The 18,138-nt window shown below is 51.3% G+C and overlaps 11 protein-coding genes across 11 annotated transcripts; 5 read left to right on the forward strand and 6 right to left on the reverse strand.

Annotated features, from left to right (window-relative positions):
- Positions 1–1,759: 1,759 nt before the first annotated feature.
- Positions 1,760–2,988, reverse strand: PV05_05484 (uncharacterized protein). Its single transcript, XM_013461996.1, has 2 exons — positions 2,687–2,988; positions 1,760–2,565 (listed from the first exon to the last, which is right to left on the reverse strand). Exons 1-2 carry the CDS (start codon positions 2,922–2,924, stop codon positions 2,240–2,242), a joined length of 564 nt encoding a protein of 187 aa, XP_013317450.1. The 5' UTR covers positions 2,925–2,988; the 3' UTR covers positions 1,760–2,239.
- Positions 2,989–3,352: 364 nt separating this feature from the next.
- Positions 3,353–3,679, reverse strand: PV05_05485 (uncharacterized protein; the record flags this gene model as incomplete). Its single annotated transcript, XM_013461997.1, has 1 exon — positions 3,353–3,679. One exon carries the CDS (start codon positions 3,677–3,679, stop codon positions 3,353–3,355), a length of 327 nt encoding a protein of 108 aa, XP_013317451.1.
- Positions 3,680–5,471: 1,792 nt separating this feature from the next.
- PV05_05486 (uncharacterized protein) lies at positions 5,472–6,380 on the forward strand (the record flags this gene model as incomplete). Its single annotated transcript, XM_013461998.1, has 2 exons — positions 5,472–6,182; positions 6,243–6,380. The coding sequence occupies 2 exons, from the start codon at positions 5,472–5,474 to the stop codon at positions 6,378–6,380; spliced, it is 849 nt and encodes a 282-aa protein (XP_013317452.1).
- A 503-nt stretch (positions 6,381–6,883) lies between these two features.
- On the forward strand, positions 6,884–11,565 carry PV05_05487 (uncharacterized protein). Its single transcript, XM_013461999.1, has 2 exons — positions 6,884–8,705; positions 8,767–11,565. The coding sequence occupies exon 2, from the start codon at positions 10,623–10,625 to the stop codon at positions 11,169–11,171; it is 549 nt and encodes a 182-aa protein (XP_013317453.1). The 5' UTR covers positions 6,884–8,705; positions 8,767–10,622; the 3' UTR covers positions 11,172–11,565.
- On the reverse strand, positions 7,046–10,286 carry PV05_05488 (uncharacterized protein; the record flags this gene model as incomplete). The annotated part of the gene is made up of 7 exons (XM_013462000.1): positions 7,046–7,946; positions 7,999–8,025; positions 8,093–8,147; positions 8,201–8,569; positions 8,616–8,715; positions 8,774–9,177; positions 9,245–10,286. The coding sequence occupies 7 exons, from the start codon at positions 10,284–10,286 to the stop codon at positions 7,046–7,048; spliced, it is 2,898 nt and encodes a 965-aa protein (XP_013317454.1).
- Positions 11,566–12,395: 830 nt separating the features above from the next.
- Positions 12,396–12,979, reverse strand: PV05_05489 (uncharacterized protein; the record flags this gene model as incomplete). The annotated part of the gene is made up of 2 exons (XM_013462001.1): positions 12,396–12,716; positions 12,773–12,979. The coding sequence occupies 2 exons, from the start codon at positions 12,977–12,979 to the stop codon at positions 12,396–12,398; spliced, it is 528 nt and encodes a 175-aa protein (XP_013317455.1).
- A 220-nt stretch (positions 12,980–13,199) lies between these two features.
- On the forward strand, positions 13,200–13,823 carry PV05_05490 (uncharacterized protein; the record flags this gene model as incomplete). The annotated part of the gene is made up of 1 exon (XM_013462002.1): positions 13,200–13,823. The coding sequence occupies one exon, from the start codon at positions 13,200–13,202 to the stop codon at positions 13,821–13,823; it is 624 nt and encodes a 207-aa protein (XP_013317456.1).
- A 254-nt stretch (positions 13,824–14,077) lies between these two features.
- Positions 14,078–14,350, reverse strand: PV05_05491 (uncharacterized protein; the record flags this gene model as incomplete). Its single annotated transcript, XM_013462003.1, has 1 exon — positions 14,078–14,350. One exon carries the CDS (start codon positions 14,348–14,350, stop codon positions 14,078–14,080), a length of 273 nt encoding a protein of 90 aa, XP_013317457.1.
- Positions 14,351–14,720: 370 nt separating this feature from the next.
- Positions 14,721–15,089, forward strand: PV05_05492 (uncharacterized protein; the record flags this gene model as incomplete). The annotated part of the gene is made up of 1 exon (XM_013462004.1): positions 14,721–15,089. The coding sequence occupies one exon, from the start codon at positions 14,721–14,723 to the stop codon at positions 15,087–15,089; it is 369 nt and encodes a 122-aa protein (XP_013317458.1).
- A 304-nt stretch (positions 15,090–15,393) lies between these two features.
- PV05_05493 (uncharacterized protein) lies at positions 15,394–15,986 on the reverse strand (the record flags this gene model as incomplete). The annotated part of the gene is made up of 2 exons (XM_013462005.1): positions 15,394–15,556; positions 15,607–15,986. The coding sequence occupies 2 exons, from the start codon at positions 15,984–15,986 to the stop codon at positions 15,394–15,396; spliced, it is 543 nt and encodes a 180-aa protein (XP_013317459.1).
- A 731-nt stretch (positions 15,987–16,717) lies between these two features.
- On the forward strand, positions 16,718–17,686 carry PV05_05494 (uncharacterized protein; the record flags this gene model as incomplete). Its single annotated transcript, XM_013462006.1, has 2 exons — positions 16,718–16,762; positions 16,817–17,686. The coding sequence occupies 2 exons, from the start codon at positions 16,718–16,720 to the stop codon at positions 17,684–17,686; spliced, it is 915 nt and encodes a 304-aa protein (XP_013317460.1).
- Positions 17,687–18,138: the final 452 nt, after the last annotated feature.

Below are 18,138 nucleotides of genomic sequence, written 5' to 3' on the forward strand. Positions count from 1 at the left end.
TGTCTATATGGATGGTGCTCGCCGCTGATGAAAATTGCGATGGCGATGGGATCTGCCGTTTTAGCACCGGTGTCCATCGTGAATCAGACCAATATCTGGGAGTCCTGTGCATCACGAATTCGGATATTCAATATTTGAGTGATCAACTCAGTCTATGAAACTGAATGGCAACAGCACGACCGAGGTCGCAAAGTAACTAGAAAAATGGAAATGCCCGGAAACGGGTAGACGTCTTTGGTTCACGAAGGTTCTTGTGTTTAAGACCATCTATGGCCGGAACAAGGGAGAACTTGTTGCTTTTGGGAGGTGATTCCGTAACGACATTTTAAGAAACAATAATCCCAGTCTTACATGGTCTTTCAGACAGGGTAATGCGATATCGGCTTCAGGTCGGAGAGGCAACAGAGCATCGATCAAACCCCTCTACCAAACACTACCAATCAGAAGCTACACATAAACGATATGGGATAGAGTGACCGTGCTTAGGCAGAAGTGTGTAATAGGACAGGAAAATGGCAGCCTTCGAAGACGAATGAAGTAGGGCAACATTTCAGGCTTTTCAGAATGCTGTTGGTTCTGCCGAATCGACATTGTTTTCATTCTCGGATAGACTGGTTTGGTTACGTTTTTAACCCCGGTCTTGAGATCTGTACCTGATAGAGAAGGAGATTCCAAAACACCGAGAAATCTGGGTCGGCTTCTGGGAGAGAATGTGGACAATGAAATCGGTTGTAAGAGTGTGGCAAAATATCTCCAGGAATGCTGCTGTGTATTCCGAAGTCGCCGACTGCGAGAGTAGATAATTGGAATCGGTCTGTCCGGAGACGGAATTTCGTATTTGAAATGATAGTAGATGGACTCAGAAGCAGAAGAACTCAAATTGCATATCCTTTTTAAATATCAATGATATTGCTCAAAAGCCCGTCCGTATTCTGTTCCAATCGATAAGACTTACCGCACTCTGGACGCACGCGCTACCAGCTGGGCAGCAGATCGATGTGTTCTCATTGCCGTTCGAAACGTGAACATTGTCGCCTTCAACATTGGGTGGGTTTATGGCACAGCTTTGAGCAGGCTCTCCAGAGAAGAAACCATCTCCTGTTGCTAGGGTGCATTGTCCCTATGGGTGTGGAAACGCGAATGCGAGTGTTCCTTGAGCGCCATAGAGACACGAAATCTAGCAAATAAGATGGCCGGTATGTTCAAACAGGGATTCAAAGTCCTTTACGACGATAGCGCTGAGCGTTGGCTTAGATGACAGCAAATCTCAATCTGCTTTACACCCACCATCCATGACCCTCAACAAACGACCAAGCGAGGACAATCTAGAAAAGGAGTATCAAGCCCGAGCAGATCAGAAAGACGAGGAAAGGAAAAAGAAGGACCACTGGGCTAGGAAACCCATCCGTCAAAGGAGGAGAAGAATAGGGAATCTCTATTGCTGCGCATGTGAGGACGACAGCCCGGTGTATGAGAAGGGAGAAGGCTCAGTTTGTGGGGTTTGCAGTCATCATAGATGCCTAGAGTGCATCGCAAACTCTGAAGAGGAATGAAAAGCAATACCACGCCTTCAACGCCATCAAGATGCTCCACCCTTTCTCAAGCCGATAAATCTGCCACAACAAGTTTCTCTCTTTGGGGAGTACGTAATAATATGGATCATTGATTGCCATGCTTTTTCTTAATTGCATTAAAAAACCAGTGCCGGCCCAGTAACAGCTTCACATGCAGTTCCTTCAGGACAACACATCGACACGTCCACATTGCTGGGGAAGTCAAGACAAACATTGTCTCGTCGAGGATTCGGTGTGTTGATAGCACAGCTAGCCGCAGTAATTTGAAAGGGGATGACTTCTGTAGTCGTGGCAGTTGCTGAAGGTACGGGAATGGTCGCGAAGAGCGTGGTCAATATCGCTGGAGATCTCACTTGGCTCTGGCGAAATATCGGGTAAACGTCGCTCAACACGTGATATAACGCCGTTCGGCGGCATTATTTCACATGCCTTCCTCGGGCATGGTTGTTTGCCTTTCCCCAGGACTCTATGCCGTAAGTGTGAGTAGGGATGAACTGGAGTTTAATGTGGAAGCGAGCCATGTAGAAAACTAGTTCGCTCTCTCAAATGCCCTCCAAGAATCTCACTTCCGCGAATTACTCCTTGCCTTCCGACCAGGTAAATAATTACCTTCGATTGCGCCACTAGCTCTCGTTCACCCCCTGTCGTCGTATTTCCATGTCCACTCAGCAATAGATGGACGCACAGGCTGCCGGTCTAGGAGCCGACAAAGGCACCTGATTGGCAACGCCGTCGTCCTCGGCAGTGAAGCTCCATAAGGTGTCAAGGTCCGGTAGCACATGGCAGCAGCGAAATTGATTGATTAGCTGCAAATTCTGCGTAATCGATGATGGATCGTTGAGGATGTTGCTTAGGGGCGTGAGTACGTTGGGCCCGAACCCAGTGAATAAGTCGTCTGCGGCGGCCTGCGCAACCGTGCTGGGACTCACATCTGATGCACACGCGAGAATTTGTAATTGGTCGGGTTCGTCGTTAGCAGCTCTGAGGGCGACTATAACAAAGTTTAATTGTATTAGCTTCATGTCGACCCGTAGTTATCGATTAAGAAGTAGTAAAATACTGGGGAAATTCGCAGAAAATAGGAAGTACAGAGAGGAATTGCTAATACTAACCTACGAGCTGTAATTGTAAGTAAAGCCCTTGCAGAGAAGTCGCGACATCGAGAAAATCATTGACGGTGGTGACATCACTGTGCCACTGGTTAATTGCGCCTGTGATGGCGGCCTGGCTCGGGGCGCCGTCTGCACAACCGTTGGGAGAGTTGCGCTTTGCGAATCGCAGAGAGGGAGTAGCGGCAGAAGCACCGATGAGGCCAAGAGCCAGGAAAGATAAGGTAGCGACCATCTTCATCGAGTATTGTACAATCGATATAGAGTAAGAGAACTCGTCAACCTATTAAACATGGAAGTTGTTGTACTGTAGACGCGATAATGGAAGCGAGAAGAATCAAAGGTCTTATACATTGAAACTTCTTATAATGCTATCTCGGTCCCTTTTACAGCACTTAACCGAATCGGAATTTGATGTACTGGGAGCAGGCTTTCACGCATGGATTTGCCGATATTTGAGGGACTAAAATGGCCCCGTTTGGGACCAAAAATGGACCCGTTTGGGACCCAAAAAAACACCCCGAGGCTGCCCGAAAGGGAGGCACACTGCCCATAACCAGTGTGACAAGGTCGAATTTGGGCAGTGGCGAAGATACATGCTTGATGCGCGATGGCTCCATGCAACGGCCATCCCTTGATACTGTTTGCGATCTTTTACGGACCGGTGCCTCAACTCAAAGCTGCCGAATACTTGCGTCCCTCAACTAATGGTTCTTTCATCTCGTGAAAGGTCGCCTCAACTTCCTCGACAAAGTCCCTCCATGGTCCAATGTCGCCAAAGGTTTCCAAACGCTTTTTCGACATTTCTCTTTCCTCAACACATGTCCTCGTATTGTTGAAGAATATTTTGCCTCGGCCAGTTTCTTTCCAGTTCCATCCGGGTTTTACATTCCACATCTTGTCGAAAACTTGTTTCTCTAGAGAGGTTCTTCGTGGGGGAGTCCGTCGCATTGGGAAGCTAAACGGCTGTCGAGCTCGCTCTTGCCGGGCACCCATTCTTCCCCTTCCCTTCCTTTTCTGGTGGCGCCATCCTGCAGTACATGAGTAGATAAACTAAATGGAGCACGTTTCGATTTACATACCTCTCCAAATCAATGACAGCAGTCGACAGAGGGGAAGTTTATTGATAATTTCCATAAATTCTACGAATAGATTCTCTACCGTCGACACGCTGCACTTACTTCAGAGACTGAATAGAGCCAACATCGAGCTCAGCAGGCTCAAGCGCACTTTCTTATGTTGTTGAACGAGCATTCGGGCCCAACTTTCGTCCCAAAATGGCTCTCAGAAACCCTTTTGGGCACCAATAAACTACAGTATTCGGCCATGGACGAATTGATCCCCGCCGACCAGATCCTTTCCACTGGGTCTGCCTGACAAGAAATCGAGTATATGCGTATCTGTCACGAACCTACCTTGACGAACTTACCGTTCCTTGTAGACCTCCACCCGATTCGAGTGGGAGGACAGGTAGCAGACGATTCGGAAGCGAGGCTGGGAAGACAGGAGACTTCTGGCTACAGCCGTATTACACACGTGATGAAAAGGGGAAGCCATAAGAAGCTTCTCCCACCCGAAACTGGCTCTTCTTCTTTCTCAGGCGTCGAGTCGTCGTCAATACGACGTACGCTAGATACAGTACAAACAGTCCCAGTTACTATAGTCCTCAGTGCCATTGTGCAAATTTGCGGCGACGGTCCTGATAGTATCCGCCAAAGGCTTTGTTGCTCTAGTCTTCTTCATTAAGACACCACCACCGTCTTGAGCACTCTATGAGCATCTACGGTATAGCCAATACAATGCTCCTCTCTACACCAATTTCTCCAGCCCTTTGTCTAAATAGTCCTTTCCGGTGTAGATCATTCCCTCCGGCTCTTGATAAGCTCTGTCGGTATTGCGCATTTTCTTTGCGACTTCTCTTTCTTCCTGGACTAATGCGAAGCATGGAAAGCAGAGTGAACCGCAAAAATCGAAACAAATATTGCCTGGCAGTCCAAACCTCTTCCTGAGGTTATGACGACTCGCGCCTTGGATACACGATGAGAAACCACACCAGGCAAGAAAAGCCCAAGCGCAGCACTCAAGGAGACATTAGTTAAATATTCCGACAAAAGGAAGACGTTCTCACCTCGCGATTGAACCAGGTGAAATCCGAGAGTCGTCGGTTCCGAAGACGGGCTTGAGTCTTTCCATAGAGGAAGCAGGGCAGAAGCCATCCAAGTACACCTAAGCCCTCCGTTAAAATCAACTAGTTCATTCACAACACTGATTATCTGGCCATACATGTTTCATCGACGAAAGAAGAGCCGAAGAAAGGATGCTCCCACTCCGACATCGTTGCACATCTCCTAGAGGAAATTGGTCGATTGTTGGTTCAAGCCTTGAAAGGCAACACACAGAAATAGGTGGCAATGAACAAATCTGAGAAATTCGGGACTCTGCCACATTGGTACAGTATTAAGGAAGGTTATGCTCGAGATGTGCTGGCATTCTCCTAGGCAAGAGAGGAGCCTATTGAAGTCCCTTTTGCGTCCCAGGGGAGATTTGAGGAGCCCAAAAGGGAGCTCACATTAGCTGGCATGGAATTTTCTGAATGGATTATTTTCGACGGGTCGTTTGGGTGTCGAATTCCCTCCCAATCCCATGATAGTCTCTTTGGTGGTGATGCTATAGGAAATATACTTGTTCCCAACGCAGTTCCCTTTTGTCGTTCCGTGGCGAAATTTTACCTTGAACCTCACACCCGCGAGTCAGAATTCGCAGTTGAATACTTACCGCTTCGATCAAGATGTCCGTCCTGAATTGCCTCAGGTATCTCATGGGCTTCCTACTCATCGTACTACGTCATCAAAGCAGCTCTCTTGCGTCGTCGACAAATACCTATTTTCAAAAGGATACCTGCGTATCAGTTCCTCAAGGAGCTGATAACCCTTCAAGGAGCTCTGTTGCAAGTCCTGCACCGGAGAAAACAGGAGGTCTAACAGGGGGTAAAAGAGGTCTGGCCTATAACGATGCGTCCCTCACGTACCTCTTCGCGAACCAGTCCTCCGTGAGCTGGGGTTATAACTGGGCTTCATTCGCCAACGGCTCCCTTCCCTCTAACCTCGAATTTATCCCGACGCTCTGGGGTCTCGGTGAAGACGCGACGTCTTCGTGGTTTACACAGGCCTCCTCCGCCATCAGCTATGGATCAAAACATCTCTTCTCTTTCAATGAACCCGATATCCCAACACAAGCAAATCTCAATGCATCCGAAGCGGCCGATGGGTTCATACAATATATGAATCCTTTCCATGAGCAAGCCGAGCTGGCCACTCCGTCAGTGACGAATGGACTCGGCGACTCGCTCGGTCTTGAGTGGTTATCATCATTCTTCGATGCCTGTGCAGGGAGGTGCTTGGTCGATGCCGTCAACATCCACTGGTATGGCTCGGCAGTCGACACGTCGGATTTCCAGGCGTTCGTATCCAATGCCTCGGCACTGGCAACAGAAAACGGCGTAGGAACTCTCTGGATTACAGAGTTACGCGGTTTCGGAGGTACTGACCAGCAAATGCAGTTTTTGGAAACGGTCCTGCCGTGGCTCGACGGCAACGACGACGTGTCCGGCTATGCCTGGTTCATGTGTGCCGCGGGGGACGGTAACTTGGTGAGCAGTAGTGGCGTTGTCTCTGCTTTGGGCCAACTGTACGGGTAATGGCTGAACTCTCGGGCACGAGAAGCCCCGAATTACGAGAGCAGCCGTCGATGTCTCACTCGGGCTGAAACGGCAGGTCGGGAAGGGCCAATGATGCTCATACCTCGAGTCCTGTTGCCCTGAGGAGAGCTCTAGAGCTATTCTAGGACGGTTTTATTCCTATGCAGCGGAAGAAGAGAACAAGGATCGCTGTCGAATCAACATCACTCAGAGAATTGTCGAGGAGCATCGGGCTCCACGTGGATCAAGTGTCACTGTACGAGTAGTGGTCCATCTGAAAGCTAGCTCTAGCTGATGTAAATAAGTAGACTGTGATAGATCTCGGATGAGAAGATTTGATTGAACAATACCAGAATTCATCTCCTTGCGAAAGGAATGACGGTTGGACCGAGTGGACCTCGGCTGACATGCCGCCGGAATGTTGTTTTGCCGCGGTTTAGCGTGAAGTGACTCGTTTCCTCCATCCCTCGACGGCCTCAACTTCATCGTCCCTTTATCAACCTCCCTACTCCCTTCCAGCCGCGTCTCACACCAATCAGATACTGTCTTTATCCTGGTGGTGGAGATGCCGTACCAGGTCACTGTGAAGGCTGCGCCGGTTCACAACCTTGTCCGATCCGTCCCTCCTCGAGCGCGATACCACCTCCACGAGCACCGCTGATGTTCTACCAAGCCCGACGACGCTTCTTGGCCGGCTCCTCTACCCTCGTTTCTCCCTCATCCTCCTCGCGCTCTTTTCGCTTCCTATGATCCGGAGTACCAAAATCATTGTTGAGGCCTTGCATATCCAGTAGATCGTGGACTGCGTATGGAGATCCACTGATGTGCTGCGGATCCGCTGGCCCTTCTTGAAGAAGAACGGATAATGTGTCCTTGGTTTCAAATTCGACCCTTTTACGAAAGGTTCCTTGGTGGTCGATGAACGACCGATCGCCGACCGACCCGGGAAGCCTATAGCCGTTCACGATAAATCTCGCCGCCCGTTTAGACAACTGTTCCAGCAGCACCTCGAGCTCGGGACTATGTCGAGGCAAACGACAGAAGATATGGCCCGATCCAGAATACTTCCCCTTAATCTTCTTCGGCTTTGACTCGAGTTCAAAGTAGAAACGCGTCGCAACGAGGCAACGCGCGACGACATCGACATCCTCCGACCGACAGAACTGCTCCCGAGCTTTTGTTGTCAGCCCGCGCATCCCGCCCGTATCGTCCAAGTCGACCTCTCTGTCCAGCTCAACGTCAAACCGGAAATACCGCCCGTCCAATTCTGCCCGTCTTCCATTCTTGAACGCCTGGGCAATTTTTTGACCGTTGATCAATTCCATGAAGGCTCTGTATGACCGTGGCAGGAATCCCTCTCTCCAGATCGCACGTAGTCTGCTGGAGTGTGACGTGGGTACGCGTGGTCCCGAGGACCCGGTACCGAGGGAGACGACCACATTGGGCCTTCGGATCAGTGGCCACACCACCGGGATTTCCCACAGGGCAAGGTCGACGGGATTGTTCCTCCACAGGGCTCCGTCTTGAAAGGTCCCAACCCCAGGAATGCGCTTTGCTGGAAAGTACCTCGTGGCCTGTGAGCTGATCAGAACCTCGAAAGAGGCGGAAGGGAACATACCACGGTGCCGCAGCTCCGCTCATCGCTCTTGTTTGCAATATCAGCCATCTTCTCATGCTCCAACAAACCGTGACGGAAGGAAATGGACACTCACATCTCCCACAGTCGAATCCTTTTCCGCCCATCTTGTGACCGGACAATGCGGTATCCTGTTCATCCATTAGAGGTCGCTCTCACCTTGTCAGTTCGAATCTCAGCGTACCGCAGTCCTGCGGCCTCGGTCCCGCCCCGTTATAGTTGGTGAAGAGGCACGGGTCCGTTTCCAGGACCGTGGTTACCGGGATTCCCACTTTCGCGCCGATCGCAGTTGCATGGGAGTTGTCCAGAATGCCCATGTCGCCGCCGAAAACTTCTTTTAGCGCAGCTTCCAAATTATCCGCTGGATACAGACCGTCGGCCAAATACGACACGAGAAACCCAAGAATGTGCGACAAGATCGGAATGCGGGACACGACGGGTACGTGGGAGACCCAGCGCGGCCTGAATGCCCTTTTCGCAAAAGATTCGAAAATATTCGCACAGTCCTCCACCGGCCACCCCATGATAAATAATGCGAGGACGATCAGTCCGCCTGGTCCGCGTCAGCGAGGCCCGTTCAGGGGATCGTGTCCACCTACCGGAACTGGTGCCAAACGAAATCTCGAAATTATCCTGCACTGGGATCGGTAGGCCCATCCTGTCCTCCAAGATTTGCAAAAACAGCAGCGGTACGATTCCCTTGACGCCCCCCCCCATCGATGGTCAATACGTTGACACCCGCGGTGTCAGGCTTTACTTTTACCGTCACATCTCGAAGCGCCATATCGCAGAGGAAACAGCGCCGAATGTCGAACGCCCACCGATCATTCTGATCTGGGTGTCCGAAGACTCGAGGGCAGTTCTCGCAGACCGCGTGGCCACAGGGCAAGTTGTTGTTCTCTGGCGTGCGACGCAAGCATACGAGACAGGTGTCGTCGCTTCGCACCCGCTTCCAGCGAAGCTTAAACTTCTTCAGATTGTTGTGATGGACCGTCATGGACGGCGTGCCGACGGCAAAGTCCTCGAAACATTTTCGCAGCTGCTCTGAGACGGCTTGGACGAAGCCAGACGGAAGAAGCAATTTTATCGAGCTGTCGTACACAAGCACACCGCTCCTGCCCACTTGATAGCAGGCGTCTTTATACAGGGTCTGAAATACATCTTCGGGGTTGAACGCCACGGGGCCGTCAGATTGGTTCCGCCACTCGTGAAAGGAGCTCCGACTTACCGTGCATACCGGGAGGATAGTGATCCAGCAGAAGGCTCGATGCAATCATCGGCACCGCGAAGTTCGTTAGCTCTTCAGGCGATTTGATCTGCCTCAGGAAGTTGCACAGATGCGTGCCTAAGTCCGACGCGACAGGATTTCGCAAACGCGACGCTTTCACGAAATCGAACGGCTCCCTCGTGGTTCTGCCAAAGTGGTCGGTCGCATATTTGAAGAATGCGGTCAAGTGCCTCCCAGAGAAAAGCGTCCTCGCCTCGATCTTCTGCCTCCGACCTCGATTCAGCACCCGGACCAAGTGTTCCTCCAGTCGCCGGTAGTCCTGTCCTCCGAAGGGGACGGTCACCACCTCGAGAGCCGACACCATCTCCAGAGGATTTTTGGTTGTCTCTTCTCTCAGCTCGCCCAGGAGAACCTCCTCGGCCTCCTCGTCGCTTTCGGCCCCAGGGTCTGTGGCTTCCATCACCACGACCACCCGCGGATATGTCGCCTTCGGCAGTGTCGTCGGCCTGCCATTCTCGAGCCAGGATGCGAGTCGACGTACCACGGGACCAAACCCGCCGACGTCGGTCGAAAAGAAGCAAAAGACATCCGCAAACGCACCCAAGAGACGGGAGTAGAGGTGATCGGCAGCATCTTCAATAGCTAGATCTCGGACGCCTCCCCGGATGCGAGGAAGCATCAACTGTCTCGTCTCGTGGCACTCGGCCGAGGACATCTTTTTCAAGTCCCGGTACGGAAGGTCGCCATCGGCTAGAAGCACGGGGACGTCATGGAACACGTCGGGATTTCCTCGTTGGAGATGCACTCCGCCGCCACGTTTCCGTCTGCCGGTCGACTTCTGCCTATGCTTCTCTGCGCCGAGCACACGAAGGGCTGACAATTTGGCGGTATGGCCAATGAAGACCAACAAGCTGGGTTGCCGAAGGTCAGGGCTGGGAATTTCGTCGATAAGCGTTTGAAGCCGATCCGAGATGTACAAGATGACTTCGTTTCGTTCGATGCGGAGGTTGAGCCAATCGCTGTGATGACAGCGTGCCATCATGACAGCCAAAATGCGACAGCCAGTATCGAGACTGTGAGATGCACAAGACGAGATGATTTTGAGATATCACGATGACCGTCATCCCGTGAGAGAAGCCCAATCCAGGTCCTTGAACAGCGGGCGAGGAAAAGGAAACAAGCAGAGGGAAGAGACTCAAACAGGCTCCGAATGCGGCCCTTCGAGATCCGATTTTGGGATCTAGCATGACTCTGGTTGACGTTTTGGGCTCCCGACAAGATCCATCCAGAGTGATTGACGTTCACCGTCCATTTCTTCTCGCCATTCACGTTGAATTGCCTCTCTTTGCGCGGGTGAATACAGTGCAGAGCAGTAATCATGGTCATTACTGGAATTTCGAAGGGCAGGACAGACAAATACTCCATCAGCAGGATGCCTTCCACTAACCAAGTTCATCATGTGAATCGACCACCTGTCGAGCTTGAAGATCCAAGGTCGACCCCCAATCTGAAGAGATACTCCGAGCCACCCGCGTTCAGGCACAGATGTGCCCTTTGCCACAAGCCCCGGTCTTCGGCTTACCAGAGAGATCATCCCATCGCTCCGGGAGAACAACCGCGTCCGGGGGTCTGTTCGCGACCAGGATGCAGCGCCCAGAAACGAGCTTGGTCTCTATCGAAAAGGCCTCCACCGGTGATGGTCCTGGAAGTGCACTGTTATATCTACGAGAACCCTTTCCCGGATAACTCCACTGGAACTCCTCTCACGGTCGAGCTCCCTGCAGCAGAGCAGGGCCGACAAAAGGAGCTCCTTCGTGGTGATTATGAGAAGTCGGCCTGGACGCAGAAGAACCCCAATCAATTTGAAGACAAGCAACAAGTTCCATGGGTCAATCGTATGACCAAACCAACTTTTGTACCTCGCTAAGCTGGGAGCTTTTGTAATGGGTCAACATCGCGTCCGTACCCACATCATCACGGATCCCAGGCATCAATGAATGCTTCCGTTGTGTTATTTTCTCTGAAGATGATGGTCACTGATGGAATTGGCAATGGAACCGCCGGCCGGTTTTGTTGGTGGATCGTGTTGCAGGTTTTGCTACGGATCATGTTTGACGAGATTCAGATATTGTTCACATCTATACCATACATTGCTAGTCACACCATCCTCATAGGAACTATCAATGGGACGGCTAAGTCATTCTGCGATTTCGTCCCTGTGGCTAAGGTCATACTGCCCACACCACAGATCAACTAACCACCACTGTACCAAGCATGAAAAATTGAGCACCTTCCAGCACCTTAAGTTCAGCCGACGACAGCCATGAAAAGTATACTCGCTAGGTGTCTTAGACTGTGATCACTTTCACAAACTGCGGTGCGGCACTGTTCGCGGTCGACCGAGGTTGGCCGAGTTTACCACGCGCCCGCCTGACCATTGTCCGTAGAAACCAAGATCGAATGGCAGCAATGAGCAGAGTTCCGTGGCAGTGCAGCACGCCAGCATGAGCTAAACCCTCAAACCTTGAAGCATGCGTTGGGGTCTGTGTGCGCACAACTACTCCCTGGTCCTTTTGAGCCCGACGAGGTAGTCGGGGCCAGAAGTTGATGGGTGTGTGGGGAATTAAGCATTGTGGCGTTGCCCTCAAAGCTTAGTTTATCCACCAGGGCCCTTTTGACTGGTGTTGTGCCTTCGGTGAACCCTGGTTATTTTTCACATGAAAGTCGCAATCAGCAGCACAACTAACCGGACCTGGTCACCCAGAGCGAACAGAATGGAGACCCTTCGCGGCCGTTTTACCATTTCTTGCAACTCGGGTCGACCGGGTCATGTCGATCAATCTGTCGATCAATCATCCCCTGACATTGTTAGCCGCCATCCGTAGCCAGGCCCCCCGACGGTCCACGACTTGGCCCTCACAAGCACGTCGCGAGACAGCCCATTTCGACTCCGGTCGATTGCTGGAAGACGGCTCTGTATCCAAAGTGCAGGTGGTTGAGGCTGGCTCTCAGTACAGTATCAGGATAACCAAATATAGATTCCGGGTCCATGCGCCGGGCGACAAATCGCCGATGGCTCAGAACGGGGGACGGGACAGGACAATGGCAAGATTGTAGAGATTGCCAGGAATAACGCCAGTAACATTGATATCTATGGGACTATGTTTAGATTCAGCTCCTCCAGGAGCCCGGATTCCACGAGATTCAACTTGTTCTGCTCAGTGTTGAACGGGAATCTTCTGTCCCTCGGACTGGGAGTTCCAAAGGATGGTGGATCCGGCAACGAAGTGTTGTGGAGGGAAACTTTCTTTCCTCTCCCCTTGGCCGAGGCTCTGTTCTGGTTATGGCCCTGCGCGTGCTGGCTACGCCTCGATCTCGCTCCTGGCCTCGGTTTTGCTCGAGTATTTCCTTTCCCCCCAACATGCTCAACATCCTTCGGCAACAGTATTTCTGCTTGCGGATCGGTTGACTTCTGAACGAGAGTTAGCGCCTGGAATCAATGGGAGATCAGGTCAACCGGCTCCTCACCAGATCTTCGATGTTACGTGGCAACGATCCTCCACCGGGCGTCTGAAGAAATGTGACCTGCCCGCTCTCAGGGTTCTGGAGACAGGCCGTAATTTCAAACCCGCATAGCTCCCAGAGTTGAAATGTTTTGTTAACCCAGCCTCTCTTCCTCTTTCGTCGCTGTGTGATTCTCTCTTTTCTGGTTTGCTCTTGTTTTTGCTTTGCCATCTTGTTGGGCAGTTGAACTTGACTGGCTGCGAAGCCTCCGTCACGGCGGCCGTTTTATATTTCATCGTACAGCAGCAGATGAGGAGCCCGTTATGGCTCCTCGACGTCAACCTATTCATAGACGCAGCCTTTTGAGGATCCAATTCTGGACTCTTCCTATAAAGGACGTGGTAGATAATGTCCGCTCTCGTGGTTCATTCTCCCTATGACCCTCCCAACGATGCTGCTGCGCACTGCCACCCGGGCTTCTGTCTTCGCTGCTCTTGCCTTCCCCCTGAGAGGGGTCTCTGCGGATGACTTTCAAACTGACATCGGGACAATCACCCCAACGGCCAGTATGTCAAGGGACTTTGTCTGGACGAACACGTCCAGCGCACCACCGCAGGCGACCGTTGAGATTCAGTTCGACGGCCTGGTCGGCTCCGGTGTTATAAACTTAACCAGCAATTACGGCTTTACAGCTGTCAATCTGACCGCCGCCAGCACCTCTACCACCTCCTGCGGCTCTCCAAATCCATTCGCAGCCAATGTCACTTCTGGGGCGACTATTCCTCCCCTTTCCACCCACAGCGTCTCCGTCACGAACCCTCCTTCGACGAATGCGACAGTGGTTCACTCTGGCAACCCGTTTACGTCGCCGTCGCCACTGTCCACCACAGACGACGGGTCTCTTGGCTCAACCCAGAGCACAAGCCTTGGTCTTCCCTCTGCCACTGTCTCGTCCGCCGAGATCAGCCTCTTCACCGGTGCTGGAGGGCGATTGAGAGTATCTCCAGCGACTTTGCTGATGTGGTTGCTCATGGGCCTGATGCCGACTCTTTCTGTCTGGAGCGACGATTTCTAACGGCAGATCTATCGACGAGGGATTCTTCTCCTTTCTGTATTCCTTCTGTTACGGGCAAATTCATAGGGACTTAGATAGTTTAGGTAGTTTATCCAACAATGTTATGAATATGTACCTTTCGATACGCAAATCAGTATGGCACCTCGTAAAGCACCAGAGGAACGTTTGGCCTCCGCAGAGCTCGATGTTAATCGTTATTGTTGAGACATACATCTGAATACAGTTCGTTTCTATCTAATCAACCCAGTGAGACATCAAACTTGGACACTCTTGAAAAACTCCTTCGTCTGTTCGCTGCGTTGTCCCAGAGATTCGGGTGATGGAGTCTCGGATCTCAAAAAATTGCGACCGTCGGTGATCACTTCTTGCGGGTCAATCTCGTCGACTTGGGAGGCAACCGCTTCAATCGCACTGATGTATGTTGGAGGCCCAGCTGTCCCTTTTTTGGCGTTGTCCTCTATCTTCTGGCTTTCCTTTCGACGGAACCATTGAGGTAGCTTGATGACGATACCACACCCGCACAACATCGCGTTGCTGTTAAGTACCAAAAATGAGGGGTTTGCAAAATGTGATGCTGTGTTCGTGCGACAACAAAAAGGTGGAGGAGAATGCAGATAGAAAGCTTGAGTGCTGGTAGACCTGACACGAGGATAGATGCACATGGTACTGTAGATGCACTTGATCAATTCCGCCTCCGGTATATATAGATCGGATAGGGAGCCGAATCGAGCTCCAGGATCCTCTTCAGGTCTCTCCTTCAGGCCGACTTCAGCGGTTGAACATAAAGACGGCAGCTTATCTGGCTGGGTTTGGCCGATCGATCATAGGGCATTCACTACCAAGAGTACTCTACCGCATCTTCCTGAAACCATCTGCTTCTGGCCCCAGCAAATAAACATGGACAAAGAACAGCCGGACTCGCCCACCATTTCCAATTATGACGACGACGACCTGTCCATGGAGGCGTTGCTAAAGAGAATAGACGACTTCCAGAGGAGGGAGGAATTGATTACGATCGAGAAACTGGAGAAAGAGATTTCGTCATTACGATATCAGATTTCATGCCACCAGAGAAGTCTGCACGTCACCTTTAATTTGCTGCAAGAAGCCTTTGATGCAGCCGTCCTTATCAAGACAGCCCTCCAGGCATGCGATGAAGAGGAAGAAATGGCCAATGCAGATTGGCTAGCTTTTTGGGGAATCCATATCGAGACTCGGTCAGCTCTAGAGTATCGACCGATGGAGTGGCCTCAGGAATGGATCTAGTGACGACAGAGGGTCGAAATCAAGAGTCGGCTTCAAATGTACCCGCAGACGATCAGATCTCAGTTCAATGACGATATGATTTCCATGGCCTAAGCGTAAATAATTCATTGAGAACACCTTCGGGCTTCGTCACTTTCTAGCATCGAAGGTTAAGGTACGTTTTCAAAGGACATTCTCAAAATGCTTTTAAAGTTAGTGAATTTACTGGCCTGCCGATTGTACAAAATGCCCGGAGACGGTAACTCCTTAATCGTACCCGATCGCCAAACTACCATGCCAATTTGGATACGCGCCTGCGCCATTCTCAAGTATCCTGCGATTCAACTGCGGAGCCCTCAGATCTGGCCTGTCCCTCGTGATTAGAATGTCGATCCCTGATCTGGCTCTCCACCGTTCTCTTGAAGATCAAAGACCACTGTCTATGATGCTCAATATATTTCTTCATCGTGTCCATAGAAGCTTTCACCCTGTTCTCATGGTCAGTCACAAATTATCGGGTTCATCGGAAAGATTGTACCAATCTTGAAACTCCGAGAAATGAATTTCCAGTTGATTGCATTGCGTCTGCAGAGATTCGATCTGATCACTCCGGGTGTGGAGGGAGGTCACTCCCTGCTTGATCTCCTCCAACGTGGCTGCAAACTCGGCAGGCATCTTTAGTGAGCTGACATCTGGTTCTGGAGCCGATTGTGTAAACGTAGTATCAGCGCACATGTGCGGACATATGCTCGTATTGTCCTGTCGAAATGGGAAAGCGGTGGATGATTGTTGGGGTAGGTAATTGGTGGTGTCCTGGACATATCCGTTGGTGATAGGCTGTTTGTAGAAGAGAAGTTGAAGCGCGTCTTCGCACGACATTCCGCCGGTGGCGTTTTGGGTATTTTGCTGAAAGGCCATCGAAGTATGGTACAAAGGTGGGGTTAACTGCGTATGTCACTCCCTTGAATGTCATTTCCTCATTCAAGTTCACCCAACCAACACCCAGTGGGAAATGTACCTTTAAGGTATGCTTTACTATACCTAGCCCATCGCGAACCGTGGGCGACGATTGCCCTTCGACCTCAAACCGACAAACGGCGGCGCTTGTCGTGGGGCCGGAACTGTCCCTCCAGAAGACGGTGCAAACTCCTTTCGTACCGAAGGGTCCAAGCTGGGCTCCTGCATTAGAGATTTCGCAGCAGACAGTGCGACGGCAGGGATCTCCGAGCCCGTTTGGATCCCCACCAGCTCGGTGGAGAGTCCTGAGGGGCAGATCATTTCCATCCCTGCGCCCACAGCCCCAAGCCTCGCTCAATGCACCTAGCGACAATCCTGCCAACGGTCGAGCGACTCTCGTTGCGCAAAGAGGTTGTCATTCTGCGGTTGAAGTTGACCGCAGGTCACAACAAAATAATGTCTCCACTCCTAGCTATTTATGAACCGACAAGGGCGACGCTTCTATTTCAAGATTTAGGACATGGTGCGCTCGTTGTGAACTAATTTTAGTCCTTTATCGCTGCCGTCACCGTTGTCGCCGCCGATATTGCTGTTGGATGAAGAGGAACTCGGTGTTTTCTACTTTAAAAGGAGCCGCGTTGGACGGTAAAGTCTGACGAATAACGGCAGCTTAAAACGGTCGACAAAAAATAATGGCTTCTCACACAAGCGGAAGGGATAGCGCAGGACTAGACGCGGTGAGAGTACGTGTTACCCATTATTATCCGTTTGGACTCTTATTGATCTTGCAGGTCACTCCCGGCACTGCTGGAGGGCGGCTCATGCCGACTGGTCCTGTCCCGGTGGACGTCAACAACCTGAATGCTACTTGGACACGTCTCCAGTTCGTCACCCAGCAGTATACCGGGTTTCAAAGAGAGGCATGCGATATCCAGCGTACTCTCTGGACCAACATTCACACGTTACTGGGCCAGAAGACCGCTTTGGAGAAGTCGTGGTGGGATATCCATACGGCATACAACTCCAAGACCGACGAGCTGAACGAAATGGCCGAAAACAGCGTCGTATTGCAGGAAGAGCTCCTGATCGCCCAAGAAGAGACCGAGGCGGCTCGTCGCCAGGTCGAAGAGTCTGAAGGCCGGAACCGGCATCTGGCCGAGCAACAGAGGTTCTTGCAACATGAAGTAGATCAAGCTCGTCAAAAGATCCGTGCTTTGGAAAATGGTGTTGCCGTGCACGAATGTACGACCGGCACTATGGACCATGCGAAGGCCGCGGCGATTCACGAACTGGATTCAAGCGAAAACGGAATGACCACGGTTAGGACACTGGAGCTTCAAGCCAAGATAAAGGAAATGGAACAAGACTATGAGCATACGGTGGGACGCTACAAGAACGAACTATCCAGCCTTGAAGCACGTCTGGCGGTGGCAGATCAGAAGTTGAAGCAGTTTGAACAGACCACCGACAGAACCCGGACGATGGATTTAATTCTTTCGCCCGCCGTCAAAAGGGAACCAGTGTCGTCAGGCATCGACGAAAACGTCAAAATAGAAGAAAACGAGACCACGGGGGGAGGACGTCGGAGGCAACCAAAGAGAGCTCGACGGGGGCGGAAGCTGGAGCCCAAAAATGCGGACTTGCGGGTAGTATGCCATTGAACGGCGTGGGAGGATGGAGGGAAGGTAAAATTGAGAGACCTGATTCGTTTATCCTCTTTGGTTAGTAGAACGCACCGTCTTCATTTCTCTTTCCGCATTCAGTACCGGCATAATTTCGTACGGTCTGTAGTAGAAAGTTGTCTGAAATCGATTTCTTCTGGCAGCATGTGGGAGGCTCACAAACGTTGTGCGGGTGGCGGACCACCATCATTCTGGCAATGGAAGGCAGACTCTTTCCTGCACCCTATTTCGTGCATATCAAGAATAGAACAATCTTCTTTCACTCGTCGAGGGGGGCTTGTTCTGGTCCCCCTTCTTGCCAATCCATCGCCAATCCCCAACGCTTAGCGTGGTTGATGGTCATTTAAAAAAAGAACAGGAAGGAAAATAACACTGCCCAATTCCCGGCCCTGGCAGAGTATATCTGCAGAGACAGTCACTGAGAGCCACCA

The sequence above is a fragment of the Exophiala xenobiotica genome, assembly GCF_000835505.1.
Source record: "Exophiala xenobiotica strain CBS 118157 unplaced genomic scaffold supercont1.3, whole genome shotgun sequence".
NCBI lineage: Eukaryota > Fungi > Ascomycota > Eurotiomycetes > Chaetothyriales > Herpotrichiellaceae > Exophiala > Exophiala xenobiotica.